At 43.5% G+C, this 17165-nt stretch overlaps 1 protein-coding gene across 4 annotated transcripts in view; it reads right to left on the bottom strand.

Moving 5' to 3' along the window:
* Positions 1 to 497: 497 nt before the first annotated feature.
* The window catches only part of MRRF (mitochondrial ribosome recycling factor), a 57356-nt gene continuing 40688 nt past the window's right edge, over positions 498 to 17165 (bottom strand). The window contains exons 5-6 of one of the 4 annotated variants that reach the window (XM_019949251.3): positions 12016 to 12175; positions 498 to 2705 (exon numbers count right to left, since the gene is read on the bottom strand). In XM_019949251.3, the coding sequence (XP_019804810.1) occupies positions 2628 to 2705; positions 12016 to 12175 (238 nt within the window). In that variant the 3' untranslated portion in view covers positions 498 to 2627. Of the gene's footprint in view, positions 2706 to 8699; positions 9900 to 12015; positions 12176 to 17165 lie in introns of those variants that run through there. The other 3 variants (XM_073806551.1, XM_073806547.1, XM_073806550.1) reach the window with 3 other exon arrangements.

Here is a 17165-nt window from a genome sequence, read left to right as displayed (position 1 = left end):
AAGAAGAAAAAAATAAACAGAAAAAAAAAGTTCTCAAATTCCCTTTGGCCTGTATTTTTCGTGGGACTTTGAAAGCCGTTGAACTGAATAGAGGAGGTGGTTAATTCTTCTGGCAAGTGTGAGAATTTCCATACCCAGCTTTTCTTTTTGAAAGAGAGAGACTGAAGGAGGGAGAATGAATTGCTCCAGCATTACTCATTCCTCAGCACATCCAAACAGGTAGTCTCACTCTTGTCCCTGCCACCACTGCAGGCCTGACACACAGAGTAGCAGAGAAACTCTCTGATAAATGTCAACTGAAATAGAGCAATCAGCTGAAAGCCATTTGCTGAGCTGTCTGACTGCCCTGGGCTCCAGGTTTTCCTTTATTCATTTATCATGATATACGGCTTTGGCCAACATACACACAGGAGAGAAATTGTTGACATGTGGAACCCAAGTACAGAAAATCTTTCATTCCCGCCTCCTCCCACACCCCTACCCCCCCTCCCCGGTCTGTTCACCAAATAAGTTTTTGTTTATTTAAAGACTACAGAGGATTTGGCTGTTAAGAACCAAATGCCTTTGGAGTGGAGTTACAACATAATTTATCATTTCCTCTGTTTATTAAAAAATCCTGCATCTTTGAGAAGCACATTTGCAGTGATTGGGGGATTTCGGCCACTCACAAAAGACTGCTGCAAAGCCCCTGCCATGTGGCTTACTCCAAAAAAGGCTCCTTGATTGCTATTTCTATCCCTGTCCCTCCCCCAGCTGACTTCCGATCGTGTGATGGCTGCTCAGGGCTGGTGAATGGGGTTGGACTGAGGACAGGTAAGCGGGGCAGGAGATTATGGTTCGCTTCTTTCATCTTTGACCTAATTCTGACCTTGAATCCCGCTGGCTGTCCTGCAGCTGCTCTGCCAGTACAAGCAGAGGGAGAAGTGCAACCCTATTACCTCTCGCACAGGACAGAGTCTGAGAGGAGTCAAACAGCAATTGGATGCTGCTTCGAAGGGAGGCAGCCAGGCCCTGCTGCTGCAGCCAGAGTGGGTTCCTTTCTAAAGGCAGACATCTGGCAGAACTGGAATAAACTTCCCACCTTCCACCCAAGACATCATAGACAGCAGCTCAGGCCCGTGACCATGCACCTCTCAAAGACAGGGGTCACATCTCACCCATCTTTGTATTCCCAGCACAGAGCCCAGTACCCGGCACAAAGTTGGTGCTCACCGTTTGGGACAGCAGCAGGACGAAGTGGGAGGAGCACAATTGAGATCAGGCCTCAGTGTGACTCCCAGGTCTGCCAGTTGCTAGCTGTGTGACCCCAAGCAAAAAATCTTAACCTCTCTGAGCTCTCCCCTCTCTGTAGAATGAGACTGACAATGAATAATGAAACCCTCTAACACTTGGGGCAAGTTATCTAATATTGTCAAGTCTTAGTTTTCCTATTTGTAAAATGGAGATAATACGCATCTTGTGAGTTTACTGTGAAGATTAAAAATATTACCTAGAACTGTATCTAGCTCATGATGGCTATATTATGAATGCATGAATGAACAAAAGAACAAAGGAAAAAAAATTACTGGGGGGAAAACCTAACTTAACCTAGTACCCAAAGATGAGCCACAATAAACCACTTGTCCATCAATAACAGGTAGGCTCTGGGGACAGGGATCTCATTACCAAGTAAATGTTGAGGACAAAGGAAAGAGTAGAAAATGACAGAATAACTGTGTTAAGACCAGAAAGAAAGGAAAAAGCCAGCATTTGTTGAGTAGCTACTACGTGCAATTCATTCACAGTACATTTGAATGCCTACTATGTTCCAGGCATTATGCTAACTTCTAAGGAAACTAAAAATATACAGACTAATTACCAAAAAGAACAATTAAGGTTCAGATAAAAGCAGTGGACAGTGCTAGAAGAGCCAATAACAGGCGTCCTAGGTTGGGGGAATAAACGAAGACTTCCTCAAGGAAGTGCTATCCAAGCTGAGAGCCAGGGATGAACAGGACCAGCCACGTGAGGAGTGGGAGAATGGTCCAGGCAGAGAAAAGAGCACGTGTGATGACTCGGAGGCAAAAGCGCTGCTCTGGATGCTTACACATAGGTACTCAGAGATCATTAATTCAGACTGAGTCCATCCTTTCCTTTGCGGTTGTTATTCTTTCCAATCAATTTATTTAGATTTTATTGTTTGGTTAGAAAATGGGCCTCTAGCAAAGGTATCCAGGCACAGGTGAAGGCCCACATTGGCCCAAGCAGAGTTCAAAGGTGGGGACAGGGCCTGACTAATTGTTTGAAAAGGAGGCTACCAAGGTGAGGCGCAGGCAGTGCCAAGCCTGCCAATGGTCCTGACAGCTCGGTGATGACACAGTCAAGGCAAATGGCCCGAGGAAAGGCCCTCTGTCAGCAACAGAGACTCTCTGAGGGCCACCCAGGCCAGAAGGTCCAGAGCAGATGGGGTGGACAGGGGACAGGAGGAAGGGAATCAACAGTGTCCCACTGGAAGGCTGGGCCTTCCAAGGACTGACAAGTGCGTGGGGACAGCCTTCCGTGTGGATGGGGTAGAGAGGTGCCAATTTGCCACCCATGGGACCTACTAGAAACTGGGCTTGGGAGCACTGCTGGCCCCTGGGGGATTTTCATCCAAGGAGTTCTCTGGTTTTCACTGCCAGATGTCTGTCCAGCTCTGCAACTGTGTCGTCGGCCATTTGGCTGATCTGCAGAAACACAAAATGAGACAACCTGATAACTGGGGCTGAGAAGGGGAGGGGAAGAAATATTCCAGAACTATGAAAGGTTATCTGGGAAATAATAATGGTGACAAAAGCTCACATGAATTGCATCCCAGCCAGGCACTCTACTAGAGGACTTTGTATACGTACTCTTAGTGACTCCTAACGGCAAGAAATGGATACCATGAGATGGTATTATCATTCCCATTTCACAGAGGAGGAAACTGAGGCAGTTAAAATCACTTGTTCAGGATACACAGCTAGAACGCAGCAATGACAGACTTTAATCCCAGGTAGTCTGACTGCACAGCCCCAAATAGTTAACTATTATTACAGAGTACAGAGAAGCCAGTCTTATCTGTCCCTTAATGAACATCTAGAATTTCCTACACCTCAGACACTCTGCTATATAAAGCCCTCATACCAATTAATAAGGAGAATATTAAGATCCCAAGAGACAAGCAGAAAAAAAGTACTGAAAAAAGCTGAAGTACCTCTGGTTAACAAACATGGAAAATTCAATAGACACTGAAGAAGTGCAAATTAAAACAAGACATAATTTAGTTACCATAGTTAACAAAATTTGATGTTGTGGTTTTTAATTATAATATTCAATGCCAGAGCTATGGTGAAATGGATAAACTCACATATCACTGATAGGAATTCAAATTGATGCAAATGTTCTTATTACCATTTTTTAACCCCAAACTCTCTCAACTGGGAAATTACCACACAAATGGAATCTGAGAAAATGTTCTTAAGTTCTATATGCAAAGATATATACCAAAGCTTATAATCATAAATCAGAAAATTTAAAATGACAGCACATGTAATTGAATACATACAGCTGTTAAAAAGGGTTAAGACTGTCTATTTCTCATGGAGAGGGTATAAATATAAATAACATTCCAGTATATAGCTCTGAAATGTCTGTTTTATAACAAGCCTGGATTGCTTTTGTAATCAGAGAAAAAGAAATAATGTTTCAAGATATTATTTATAATATCATGGAAACATGCTCATGTTACCCTTGAATTAAAGAAAAAGCAGAATACAAAATGGGTATATACGTAGTAGAAATGATCTCAAATATGTTAAAAATACACGTATTTTTTAAACTAAAAGAAAATGTGTCAAAATGTTAATAGTGATTATCTTTTAGTGATGGGAAGACAGGAAATGGATTATTCATGTCGGTATCTGTCACATTTAGCATAAAACTTAGTACATAGCAAGTGCTCAGGAAATATTTGCTAAATGAATCATTATTCGTTTTCTGTGCTTTTCTATATTCTCCACATTTTCTGCAATAAACATATACTCCCTCAAAGAATGAAAAACAAAACACAGTACAGAATTTAGTGAGTGTTGCAGCCTCCCTCTCATGTCTAAAGGGACCTCAGGCAGGAAGCCTCAGGCAGGAAGCTTTGAAGGGGGCTGCGTGGTGCCCAGGATCTGTGTGCTCAGCCGCACAGCGGCTGTGTGACATCTTTATTTGCAGACCACAGGCCCTGGCCAGGAACTGGGAAATAAATGCACTGGAAAGGATTTGGAGCAATTGGTTCCAGGCAGGGAGACAGCCAGGTTCTTGCCATAGCAGCAGCTGCACACTTTGGAGTGGGGAGAACAAGGCTTTCCACTGGGGCTGTTGGGCACTCCGGAACAGGACCAGCTTGAAACAGCCGCTTGGGCCTCCTCACTCAGCCGACACAAACCCTTGGCAGGCTTCTTGTGCCCCCACCCTGAGCAGCCGCCTTGCATGGGGTGTGGCGTGGTGCCCAGCAGCACTTCAGCACCTGCAGGGCGGCAGCCTGGGATGGCCAGGAACGAGGGCTGCAAGCCTCCTCTGGAAAAATGGTGTTTGGGGCCAGAGACTGGGACTGGGGGGAGGAAGAGTACCTACAGGAACAATCTGATAACATGCGTCATGGGTTAAATTCTCAGTGGGGTGACAATGTGCAAGTTCCCACTTTGAGTCTCAGTTTCCTCATCTCTCAAATGTGGATGCTACTCCCTTCCTCAGAAAGTAACTGTGAGGGTTAAACAAAATCATGAATATACAAGTACGTTTATCTGGTTATTTGCTATGCAAATGTTGCTTGTGTTACTCTGATTTTTACTATCACTTTCTGACTTCTTTTCAAATTAATCAATTGATGAAAATATTTACTAACTCTCTGCCATATTATAGGCACAAAGTGCCCTTGGGACAGTCCACCTGCAGGTTCATCTTTTCCATCTTAAAATAACGATGATTAACAACAACAAGGATACCAACAACAGCATCTATTTACTAGGAGCCCAACACTGGGCTAAAAACTTTACATGCATTATTTCACATAATCCTCAAAATGTATGAAATACTATTATTATCTCCCTTTAATATACTGTGAATATTAATGATTTCACCTGACAGTTGCACAGTAGTTCACACTATGCAGAAATGTTTTGTCCTCTGTTACTTCATTCAAATCCAACAATGTTACATACCTATACTATAAGGCAGGTGGGGCAGGTATTATCCCCATTTTACAGAGGAGTAGACGAAGGCATAAGATGTTAACTAACCTGCCCAAGATCACATAAAAAGTCAGTGGTATGACTGAGCCAAGAACTCACCTACCCCTGATTGCCAGTTTAATGCTGCTACTCCCTTTGGGGAGCCCACAGAACCTGGCCTAGTCCTTCCTCAGTCAAGGGCGGCTGTGCTAGACTCATTAAAGCAGTTAATCCCGTTCCCATATTCAAAGCCATAAGGTTGAGAGAGAGAGGAGTAGGATGGCAAAGCGGGCAATTACTGAAGACCGGCAACCATACTGGCTACTTTAAAGTGTGTTGCGTCATTTGGTCCTCTTACCAATCCTGTGAGATAGGCATTACTTCTCCCACTTTACAGATGAGGAAACGGGCCCAGAAAGGTGAAGCCGTTTGCTGACCTTAACAGCTGAGAAGTGAAAGAGCTAGAATTCGAATCCAGCCTAGTCTGACTTCAGAGCAAGAGCCCTTTCCATTACAACATGCTGCCTCATAAAGATGATAACGTCATCATCAACATCATCGTCACTGTCATGGTCATGATCATCATCATCATCACGTTGGCTCCTTATATGTTCAGGAAAATGAAAGGCAGAGACAGAAAAGGGAGACGGGTGAGAGCACACAGTACACCCCTGGGGCAGGCCTGGGTAGCAAAGCTCAGAACGCCCACAGTGCCGGTGGGTGCTGCTCCCACCCACTGCCTCACTCAGTCCAGCCTTCCTGCCTGCCTGCCGGCATAGTCTGCTAGGAGCCCTTCAGCCCCACTAGCACCCAGCTTCACTTCAGAGCGGCTCTGTTTCTCAGAAAAAAGCGGCAGTGAAAGGATCTTGGCCAGATTTACTGGTGGTTTCTGCCAAGTGCTTTAATGTTCAGCAGACCCATTTAGAGCAAACTAAAGTGAAGGTGAAACAGCAGGCTGACAGATGTCAGAGTCCCAAGTGGGAAGACCCTGGTCCTTCTTCAGCAGAGCTGGCCTGGGCTGGGGGTTGGGAAGGTTGTAGAGGAGAGGTGGGGATCAGACGTGACTGCAGGAATAGGACCTACAACTGAATCCTTTTATTCTTATATACCAAAAGATGAAACACTTTTATAATACAGTTTTAAAAAATCTGACTCAAAAGAATTTTGGAAATTAAAAAAAAAAGAAAATTTCACAAAGAATAAAATTATAATTGTTCATAATCCAAATGACCACCATTAACATTTTAAAGTAAATAAGCTGCCAACTTTTTCACATACATGATACTTTTTCATTATAAAAATGGATGATAGTGTAACCTACCTTAAAAAAAATACATTCCAAAAGCATTTACTGCACCTGTAAAGTATAACTGTCTATATAGAGAGATTCCAGTGAATGGATGTAAAACAAGCTATTTTCCTACTATCAGAAATTTAGACAGTTTCCAGTTTTCTATTATACATAATACATCAATGGACACTGCTGTAGATAAGATTCTTGATAACTTATTTTATTTTATTTTTTATTTTTTTGCGGCACGCGGGCCTCTCACTGTTGTGGCCTCTCCCGTTGCGGAGCACAGGCTCCGGACGCGCAGGCTCAGCAGCCATGGCTCACGGGCCCAGCCGCTCCGCAGCATGTGGGATCTTCCCAGACTGGGGCACAAACCCGTGTCCCCTGCATCGGCAGGCAGACTCTCAACCACTGCGCCACCAGGGAAGCCCTTGATAACTTATTTTAAATACATCCCTAAGTCAATGAATCAGAAATTGTATGGGTTTTGGTATACACTACATTATCCTCTAGAAAGGTTTATGGATTTATAGAAAGAATAAATATTTTCTGCGGAGTGTGGAAGTAAAAACAATACTTCTAAGATGAGCAACATTTTAAGTTCACATTAAAAATTCTAGGTTCAAATGTTAGGGATTAGAAAGGCAAAAAATTTTTAAAATATACGTATTCTAAACACCCTGCAAGTGATTTAGACAGCACGTATCAAGAACCTTAAAAATACGCATCCCCTTTATGCCGTAATTCCACACACGAGACTCTACCCTAGGGAAGTCATTTCAGCAAAGATTTATCTATAAAAATATTCACTGCAACCTTATTTATAACAAAAAATGTTTAAGCAAACTAAATGTTCAACAAGAGGGCTTATGAAAGTGAATTATGGTATAACCACAAGAGGGACTATTTTGCAACCATCAGAATGAGGCTGTTTACAAAGACTTCTATTGCTAATAGTCAATGCTCAACAGAAAACAAAAAGCTGGATACAAAACTGTACGCAAACTGTAAGTTTTCAATCACGTTAAAAACTATGTAGTTAAAAAAGGGGAAGGGGGAAGGAGAAACATCCCCAAATGTGGGACTATGGGGTGAATTTTTCTCCATTTTTAAGAACGGTCTTCTGAATTCTCTATATTTTCTACAATGAGCCTACACGGCTCAGAAACAAAGTAAACAAATACATTTTAAAAAACTTTTTGATAAAGCAACAATCAGCAACAATCAGCCCCTGCCTTGCTTATTTAAAAAAAATAAATAAAAACAAAAAAAATCACACCCAAAACTCCAGATCGGTGCCTTCTGTTGGGGAAAAAGAACAAAATGAAGTGTGCAAAAAGACAATTAATATTTACTTTACTCAAGCTTTTCTGTAAGAAGTTAAACAAAATGATCCTCATTTGAAGGCATTACAGAAATGTTAACATTGTTTCACATATCCCTTCAGTGTGGGATGAAGAAAACACTTATCTGAATGAAAGAATAAGAATGACCATCATTACAGTGGCTTTACTCAGATATGTGGAGGAAAAAAATCCATAAAGGTTAGGCACAAAACAGTAATAGTATATCCTCCCTCCCTCCCTCCCTCCTTCCTTTCTTCCTTCCTTCCTTCCTTCCTTCCTTCCTTCCTCCCTCCCTCCCTCCCTCCCTGCCTCCCTCCCTCCCTCCCTCCCTCTTCCCTTCCTTTCATAGCCACACTACATGGCTTGCAGGATCTTAGTTCCTCGCCCAGGGATCGAACCCGGAACCTATAAGTGAAAGTGTTGAGTTCTAACCACGGACCCCCAGGAAGTCCCAACTGAGTATTTTCTCGTGCAAACTTTTAACCATATGACAGTAAATAAAGTTATTAAGAACAATGGTAAGAACTAACAGTTAAGTGATAATATCTTAAATAATAAAGATTATTGCACTGGATATATCATGTAATATATATAGTATGATCCTTTTTCTTGTAATATTACATATGTGTTTACAGAGATAACTTGAAGGCCTGTAAGAAAATGTTAACAAGGGTAATCTCTGGGTGATGAGATTCCAATTACTTTCTTCTTAATTTTTTTTTTTTTTTGTGGCCTCTCCCATTGTGGAGAACAGGCTCCGGACGCGCAGGCCCAGCGGCCATGGCTCACGGACCTAGCTGCTCCGCGGCATGTGGGATCTTCCCGGACCAGGGCACGAACCTGCGTCCCCTGCATCGACAGGCGGACTCTCAACCACTGCGCCTCCAGGGAAGCCCTTAATTTTTTAATATACACTAAACATCTATTAGTTTAGTATAAGAAAAAAACTAATAAAGTTGTTTTCATTTTGGAAAATAATAATAATCAACAGTAATAAGCACGGAATAAAAAATCTAATCTGAAGAGGAAGGTGAAAAGGCAGGTGCTAATGAGTGAAGGCTTTGGGCGAGATCTTTGTCAAGTAGGTTTTATCAAGAGTGCTGGTATAGGGGCTTCCCTAGTGGCGCAGTGGTTAGAAATCCGCCTGTCAGTGCAGGGGACACGGGTTTGAGCCCTGGTCCGGGAGGATCCCACAGGCCGCAGAACAACTGAGCCCGTGCGCCACAACTACTGCGCCTGTGCTCTGGGACCCACGAGCCACAACTACTGAAGCCCGCGTGCCTAGAGCCCGTTCTCCACAACTGGAGAGGCCACCCAATGAGAGGCCTGCGCATCGCAATGAACAGGAGCCCCCGCTCGCCGCAGGTAAAGAAAAGCCCGCGCGCAGCAGCGAAGACCCAACGCAGCCAAAAATAAAAATAAATAAATTTAAAGAGAAAAAAAAGAGTGCTGGTGTAAAAAAATAATAAAACTAAAAACCCAAAAAACAAAATCAGTGAACAAATCAAACAAAACAACAACAAGCACACAGATAAAGAGAATGGATTTAGTAGTAACCAGAGGGAAGCGGGGTGGGAGGAGGACAAAATGGGTAAAGAAGGTCAACTGTATGGTGATGGGTGGAAACTAAACTTTTGGTGGTGACCACACTGTAGTGTGTACAGAAGTCGAAATATAATGTTGTATACATGAAACATATAGTATTATAAATCAATGTTACCTCAATAATTTTTTTAAAAGTACAAGAAGACAGATTACAAAAAAAAGAAAAAGGAGGTTGCTGGATATCTGATCATTCTTTCTTTTTTCAAGGAGCGTGGGCTCTGGTCCCTGAGGCAGATGCCCAGACTTGCTGAGTGAGGAGTGCCTGACAGGCCCCAGAGGTCCACAGGCTCACCACCAGGAAGCAACACAAAGGCCAAGTGTCAACTGCAGCGACGGAATCCCCTGGGAGACAGACAAGGAGCTGCCCCAGCTAGACTCTTCCAAGGCCTGGGCAGTGCTCAGAAAAGGCCGGGCTAGTCTCTGAACCTCTGTGAGCTAATGCAGGCAAAGAGGAGGGAACAAAGAGGTCAGGAAGGGTGCTCCGAGGGGCTGGTGTCACCTACTCTAATGGTGCATCTAGCATCCCAGGGCAACCCTTCAAGGGAGGAATTACGAATCCCTTTGTACAGAGGAAGCAGACTCCAAGGAGTCAAGTAACTTCTCCAAGGTTATAAGACATCAAGTGCGGAACCACCTCTTTCTAACACTGGTGCCGTTACAGGGGTATGCTGCAATGCTTCCAGGTCGCTACCTTTCCTGTCTGCTTTCGCATATCTGGGAGTTCTTTAAAAATGCACATTCCTAGGCAGACCTACTGAATCAGAAAATGCAGGAGTGGGCCGGGCATCCACCTAAAATTCTCCCCTGGGTGACTGCTGGGCCTGGTCGACGACTAGCATTCTAAGTGCGAGTCTAAGAGAAGGGAGTAGTTAGCCAGTTTATGGCCTCTTCCTGATGAGCCCCTAACGGCTCTCCTAGCCTCCCGCATCTTCCCTTTTTACTCCCCATCCTGCCCACACTCCTGTTCAATCTTCCTAAGATAATGCTTTTACTGTGGACGAGGAGGCTTTGGGAAAGCCCTTTATATTATGCTAAACATTAAAAATTCTATCTCCTCAAGACTGGTAAATTCATCTTCCCATCTTAATTCCACTGGTACCACTCAAGTTCAGGCCACCATCATTTCCTGGTTGGATTTCTGCAACAGCCTCCGGGCCTCCGTTCTTGCCCTTTACCATCCGTTTTCCACCCAGCCACCGACCGCAGTCATCTTTTGAACACAAGTGTGAGGCCCCACTGTCTGAAAAAATAATCGTTCAAGGGAGCTCCTGTTTCAGAATTACCTGGGGAGCATTTTAAAATGCATACCCCTAGGCCCCACCCCAGACTCACTGACTCAGTCTCTGGGAGTGGAGGGGGAGGGGAGGGGAGGATATACATATTTTTATTAGCTCCTCAAGTGACTGGAATGCTGTGATGATAGATTAGATTAGATTATTGTTCAACAAGTATTCACTCCTTCCCCTAGACCTCCATGAACATATATACTTCCCTGCCCCAGTGGTGCTGGGCTTGGCCCGTAAGATCTGCTTGGCCTGTGGGTTGTGACAAGAGCAGGTGCTTAAAATGTACTTGAGGAGCTGGGCTCTTGGCATCTGCCGTTGCCATGAAAAGATGCCCTGGGAAGCTTGCTGACTCCAGAAGATTGGAGAGGTGGACAGCAGACTTGAGCCCCACCCAAGATCTGAAGGCAAGTACACTGAGCCCAGCCTAGAACAGCTACATCCCAGCTGACCCACGGAAACAAGAATAAGAAACAATGCTTGATATATAAGTCACTGAGTTTTGAGGTACTTTGCTACATGGCATTCTTGTGGCCACGGATGACTGATAAAGACGCAGAGCCAATGTGGGAACCTCTGGACGTGTTAAAGTTCAGACTCCTCACTCTGGTATACAAGACCTGCTATGAATTGGCCACTGTGTCTTCTCTGTCCATTCCCAGTGTCATCCCAGGTCCAAGCCTCGGTTATCTAACTGAATGGTGTTCTTTTCCAACACCATACCTTTACATATGCTGCTCGACATTTCCCCCTCGCCTCTCACTATTTCACTCCAGTAGCTCCTTTAAGCCCTGTTGAAGTGCCACTGCTCAGCACACTAAGAACAGTGCCAAGTCCCCAGTTCTCCACACCCACACAGCCAAGCATAGACAGGAGAGCATCGGAGTAGAGCCTCTGAGATCAGTCTGCTGGCTTTGGATCCCACTGCTGCCAGTTACCAGCAGTGTGACCTTGGGCAAGTTATCTACCTTCTGTGGACCTCAGTTTCCTCACCACCCACCTCACAGCTTTGTAGTGATGAGGATAAATGAAGTGCTGTAAAGCATTCAGCTCAGAGCCTGGAACACAGTGGAAGGTCAGCAGCTACCTCTCCTCCTCCTTATTCCCAGGGTCCAGTGAAGGGCCAGGTCCAGAACAGAGACTCAGCCAACACCGATCACATCAGTGAAAGAACTAGGAGTATTCCATTTTCATTCTCCTCACTTCAGGCATGAACACGCGATCTTCTGGGTCAGATACATAAGCACTACATCTGTTGGCAACAGTACCTGTTTCTCTATGAGCCTAATGGTGTCCTCCGAGGCCTTATCCTTCGATTTCTTCAGCTTATTCATTGCGTTGGTACGAACCTTCCGTAAAGAGTCTTTGGCCTTGTTGGTGTTCTGTTTAGCCAGTTTCACCAGCATTTCCCTGTGCTCCCTGGTTACTCTGATAAAAGACGAAAGAACATTCAACAAGATCATCCCACACGTTAACAGCCAGCCAAGAATTCAACATCATTTTGCCCACTAGCTCAGCAGTTTGTAACTTTACTCTCTGCCGGTGGAGGGTCTTTCACGTTCCTGACACACGCCCATGGGGATGCTCAAGGTCAAGGAGAGTTCCCGGTGAGATAGCTGAGAACAGCCAGTAAGAAGAGTGTTGCTTAAACGCATGAGCCAGGGAGTCTAGGCAGGCCTGAAGTCAAATCTTGGCCATGCCCCTTACCAGATGCATAGCTGACTTCCCCTCCTCAGAGTTCCCGTCTGTACAATGGGGATAGTCAGTACCTGACTTAAATGGGTGGTGTGAAGATTGATTATGCGATGATGCGTGTATATTGTTTAGCGCTGACCTTGGCACATTTTAAGTGCTCAATAAAAGGAAGCAACTATTAGCTATAATCCCACCCCTTTGTCTCCAGCTAAAGAAAGCAGTGCTAATGGATGATGAAGCTACAGAAATAGCACCATCTCTATACCTCTAAATCACCCAAAACAAATAAGCAGCAACCTTCAGAATCTTAACTATTATTATAGCAAATTACTTGTGAATCACCTCAACACTGACCCAGACACAACATGTGAGAACCACTGCACCAGTTAACTTCCTTAAAGTACCCATGAGAGTGTCTGGCACATTAAAAATGCTTAATGTCAGTTATTTTTACTGTTAATATCCTCATCATAATAACAATAAGTACACTGAAGGGCTATTATAAACACCGGCGACAGGCACTTTATAAGTTTTTGTAAGTTGACCCTTACAACAACTGTATGAAGCAGTTATTATTCCTATTTCACATTTAATCATCACAACAAGCCAAGCAGTCTAGCATGTTCATCCTGCCTTCATTTCTTGGTCGTGTACGCACTGAGTGCCTACTACCTGTCAGAGTTCTGGTTGCACAGAGTGTGCTACGATGAAGGTGACAGACCTCTGTCCTGTTCTGAGAGAGCTTAGCTAGGGAGAGAGCTAAGTAAACAGACCTTTACAATAGAGCGTGTCTGAGTTTGGGGAGGGGTCAGTTTGGGGAGGGAAGACTTTCCTGAGGAAATAATATCTAAGCATGGTAGTCATTAGGTTTGTTCACTAATATTCTGGTTTTTATTCCTTCCAGTGGGAATGCACTTCCCCATCCCCTCTGAAGTTCGGTGTGGCTGTGCAACTTGCTCTGGCCAGTGAGATGTGAGCAGAATGGGTGTCGCCTCAGGGCAGAAGGTTTATAAGCCAGCGTGCACTGCACCACATTTGTTTCTGTTGGCCGCAGTGCAAGTTGGGAGGGAGCTTCCATCAGCTTAGGCCCCAGAGAGGCTATGATGAACAGTGCCCCATGCATCATGAGCAAGAAATAAATTTCTGTTGTTTTAGCCATGGAGATTTGGGGGTTGCTTGTTACTAGAGCACTGCCCATCCTATCCTGACTAATATACCACAAGGATCTAAAGAATGAGGGCAAAGTTGCCAATACAGGTAGGGATCTCCAGGAGGAAGAAAGAGCATCGTACAAAGGCTTTAAGTTACAACGAGATCATGTTCATGTGAGGAACTGACTGGAGCACAGATAACAGAGAAGGGAGTAACAAGAAAAGAGGCTGGAGAGCTGTATCACAGAGGGTCCTGTAAGATCATGAACTCCATTTCATGGATGAAGAAAATAAGGTCCAAAGAAGTTTGGTTATCTTACACAAAGTCAAACCTAGGCTGGCCTGTCTCAAAAGCCAATGCTCTTAGTATGAAAAAATTCCTCTGCCTCCTGGGTCCTGAATTGCAGATCACTGGCATGTGGTTCTTGATCCTCAAATCTACGTGGTTTCGGTTTAGTAAGGATAATCCCAAGTTCTGGGTATATGTTCCGTGCGAAACAGTGGCAAACAGGTGTTAAAGATTTAGTGGCATTTACCTGGTATTTTTTTCCTGATAGGATGAGAAAAAAAATTAAAGAATTTTGGGAAAGAATAAGCTCTGAGGACAAAGTGGACGACTATGTGATAAATAAATCCTTCTGGATCCAGCTATTTGAATTCTCAGAATTCTCAAATTCTTAGAAACATTCTCAAAATAAAAATAATCCTGATGACTACCATTACGGAGCCCCTCAATGCCAGATGAGTACTTTACCTCGCTGAACCTCACAACTTATCAAACTAGATTCTAAAACCCCCATTTTCCAATGAGGAAATTGAGGTACACAGATGGGCTTGAGTGACAGAACTGGGATTCAAATCCAGAATTTTGTAGCCTGTATTCTTCCCACTACTCCATGCTGCCTACCCCTTGCAATCTATTTCAAATAAATTATGCGCTGCTGCCGTAACTTCTGCTTCCAGGCATAAAGCTTTTTTCAAAGTCAGTAATATGAATCTTGGGACTGAAAAGGACAAAACCACCATGTCAGGAGTTTAGGGATTTGGATCAGATCTTGTTACTTTTATGGTTTTTAATTCATTGAACAAAAATCATGCTGACATGTTTAGGTCTCTTTTTTGTTCTGCCAAAGCATATGTCAGTATAAGGAAGGAACAGGAAAATTAAAACTTGATCCACTGATTCAAAAAACTTAATCCTGCTGAAATACTAGGAGGGGCAGAAAATAAATGCATCTAAGTCTGTAAGAAACCTTTTAACTTCTCTACAGAGAAGTATTTCAATCTTATATTTCATATGTAACTTGAAATAGGTAGCCTGCTTTTTAGACAATCTTTAATAAAATAAAAAAATTATCTAACCAACTTCTTTTTCACTACATTGTTATATTTAACATGGAGAAAAAAAAAATCACACATTCAAAAATACATAAACTGGGACTCAAAAAACCCTTAAGAATAAATGGCTATATAAAGAAAACGAATTCATAATATATGTAATTTGGCCTTAATAAAGTGTATTTTTTATATCTATTAATATAAATGTGACCTTACTACACTATTAACACCAGTTTCCATATATAATAGTATTCAGTTATTGACACTGACAAAAATATTTCAGTTTCAGGATGCAAATACAGAGGTAATATTCTAAGGAAATGGAGAGGGGAGTGCAGTGGCGGGGGGCGGGGGCGGGGTGGGGGGAGGAGGGGGAGGGGACACAAGGCACAGGAAGGGCTGAGAAGAAGAGAGGCGTCTCTGCATGGTGGTTCCGGGTGTTGAGCTGAACGTATCCAAATTACAAGATCAGAAGCAGTCAGGATGATGGAAAGGCACTGGTTCTGAAGTCAAGACAGACATCTTATTCCTGTATCTATCACTCAGAAGCTGACTATCCTTGGGCAAGCTAATTAATCTCTCTCAGCCCCAGTTTCTTCATCTCTAAAATGAAGATAATAGAAACACCTTACAGGGTGATTGGGAGATGCACACACAACATTATATAAAGTACCAACAATAAAGATAGCAGCATATAGTAGCCTTGAATAAATCTGATCGTGTTTATGAATGTTTTAATCAAACACACTTAATCACTTCCTCATGAAACAACGAAGGCACATCTGTTTTAGAAAAGAAACATACTATATTATGGAAATATTTTAATTCCTTTCCAAACCAGTGATTAATACATCTGATCGTCTCCATCTCGCATTCACAGGGTTCTGTGAGTACAGGCTAGCTGTATTCCAGGCTCTGGTCTCAGCCGGTTGGTTCTGAGCACCGGCTCTGCACTTGGCATGCATTCACTCATCAAGCACTGGCTGAGGCCCCGGGGTTCCCTGCCAGATCCCGGGCTGGGCTGAGGAGCACCAGAGACGAGGCGGGCCTGGTCCAACTTCTCCAGAGGCTCAGTCCAGCAGGGTAGACAAACTTGTCAACCTCTACTTTGGAAGAGCACGACTGCTGCTAGGACGGATGGACAGGCCTTCTGCAGGAGGAGCATGCAGAGAGTACAGCTCATTCTGTCTCAAGGTTTGGCAAATGCCCCAGAGACGCACAGTAACTCATCAGCTGCAGAAGAAAGGAAAGGGCACTCCAGGCAGAAGCACAGTGGGAGATGTAACGGCAGGAAGGCATGAGCCTGAAAGAGGTGCATCAGGGTCAAATTTGTTCTGTGGACCTGGAGTTTTCAAATTCTTCTTTAGCCACAAAACCCTGGCTTCAAAGAAAAGCAAGGCAGAGGCCCCATTTATAAAATGGATAAAAAGCTCTTTCCGTTAATGAGGGGAAGGGCACTAGGGGAGGGGATGGTACTCCATCCTACCCTGATGCCCCTCCACTTCTGCACCTGCCACTTACTGGCTCAGTGACCTTAAGCAAGCAATTTAAACTCTCTGCACCTTGGTCCTTTCATCTGGAAATAGAAACTGAAAATAAACAAACAAAACCCCCAGCATCCACCTTTCAGAGACCTTGTGAGGATTAGGTGAGATGATATATGGAAAGTACACAGTACAAAGCCTGATAGAAACAATCAGAAAACGTAAGCTGCCTTTGCTGCTATTGTTGTTTATGTTTCGGCAACTATGAGGCATCTTCAAATAATGAACAGTTTATTCATGGAAGTTTTTATCAACAGAGAGATGACAGGGCAAACAATCTGTGCTCCAGCAAGATGACTTTCTGAGATCTGACTAGTAATTTAACATCTTGTGCACATTTAAAAATCCAAATGTTCCCAGCATATAGCCATGAATTTTTCTCTTTCTGGTATTCATTCATTCGCTTAGTTTGTCGTTTCCTTCAGCAGCTATTTACTGGGCACCTACTGCATTCCAGCCACTATGTCAGAGTGAGTTTACAGTCTGGCATGGAAGGCAGTCATAAAACACATGCACAATTAATCAATAAGTTACAGTGGTAAGAAGCATAATAAAGACATGTTGAGCTCTATGAAAATAAGCAGGGGAAAGGAGGCTGAGCAAGCTCTCCTGTGGGACTCCAGAAGAAAGTGTGAATATATTTAAGTTAAGGGATATTCAGGTTAAGATGAAGAGGAGTGGAGAAGCTAG

The sequence above is a fragment of the Tursiops truncatus genome, chromosome 6 (genome assembly GCF_011762595.2).
Source record: "Tursiops truncatus isolate mTurTru1 chromosome 6, mTurTru1.mat.Y, whole genome shotgun sequence".
In the NCBI taxonomy this organism is placed as follows: Eukaryota; Metazoa; Chordata; class Mammalia; order Artiodactyla; family Delphinidae; genus Tursiops; species Tursiops truncatus.
This window is presented reverse-complemented; position numbering and strand designations above follow the sequence as displayed.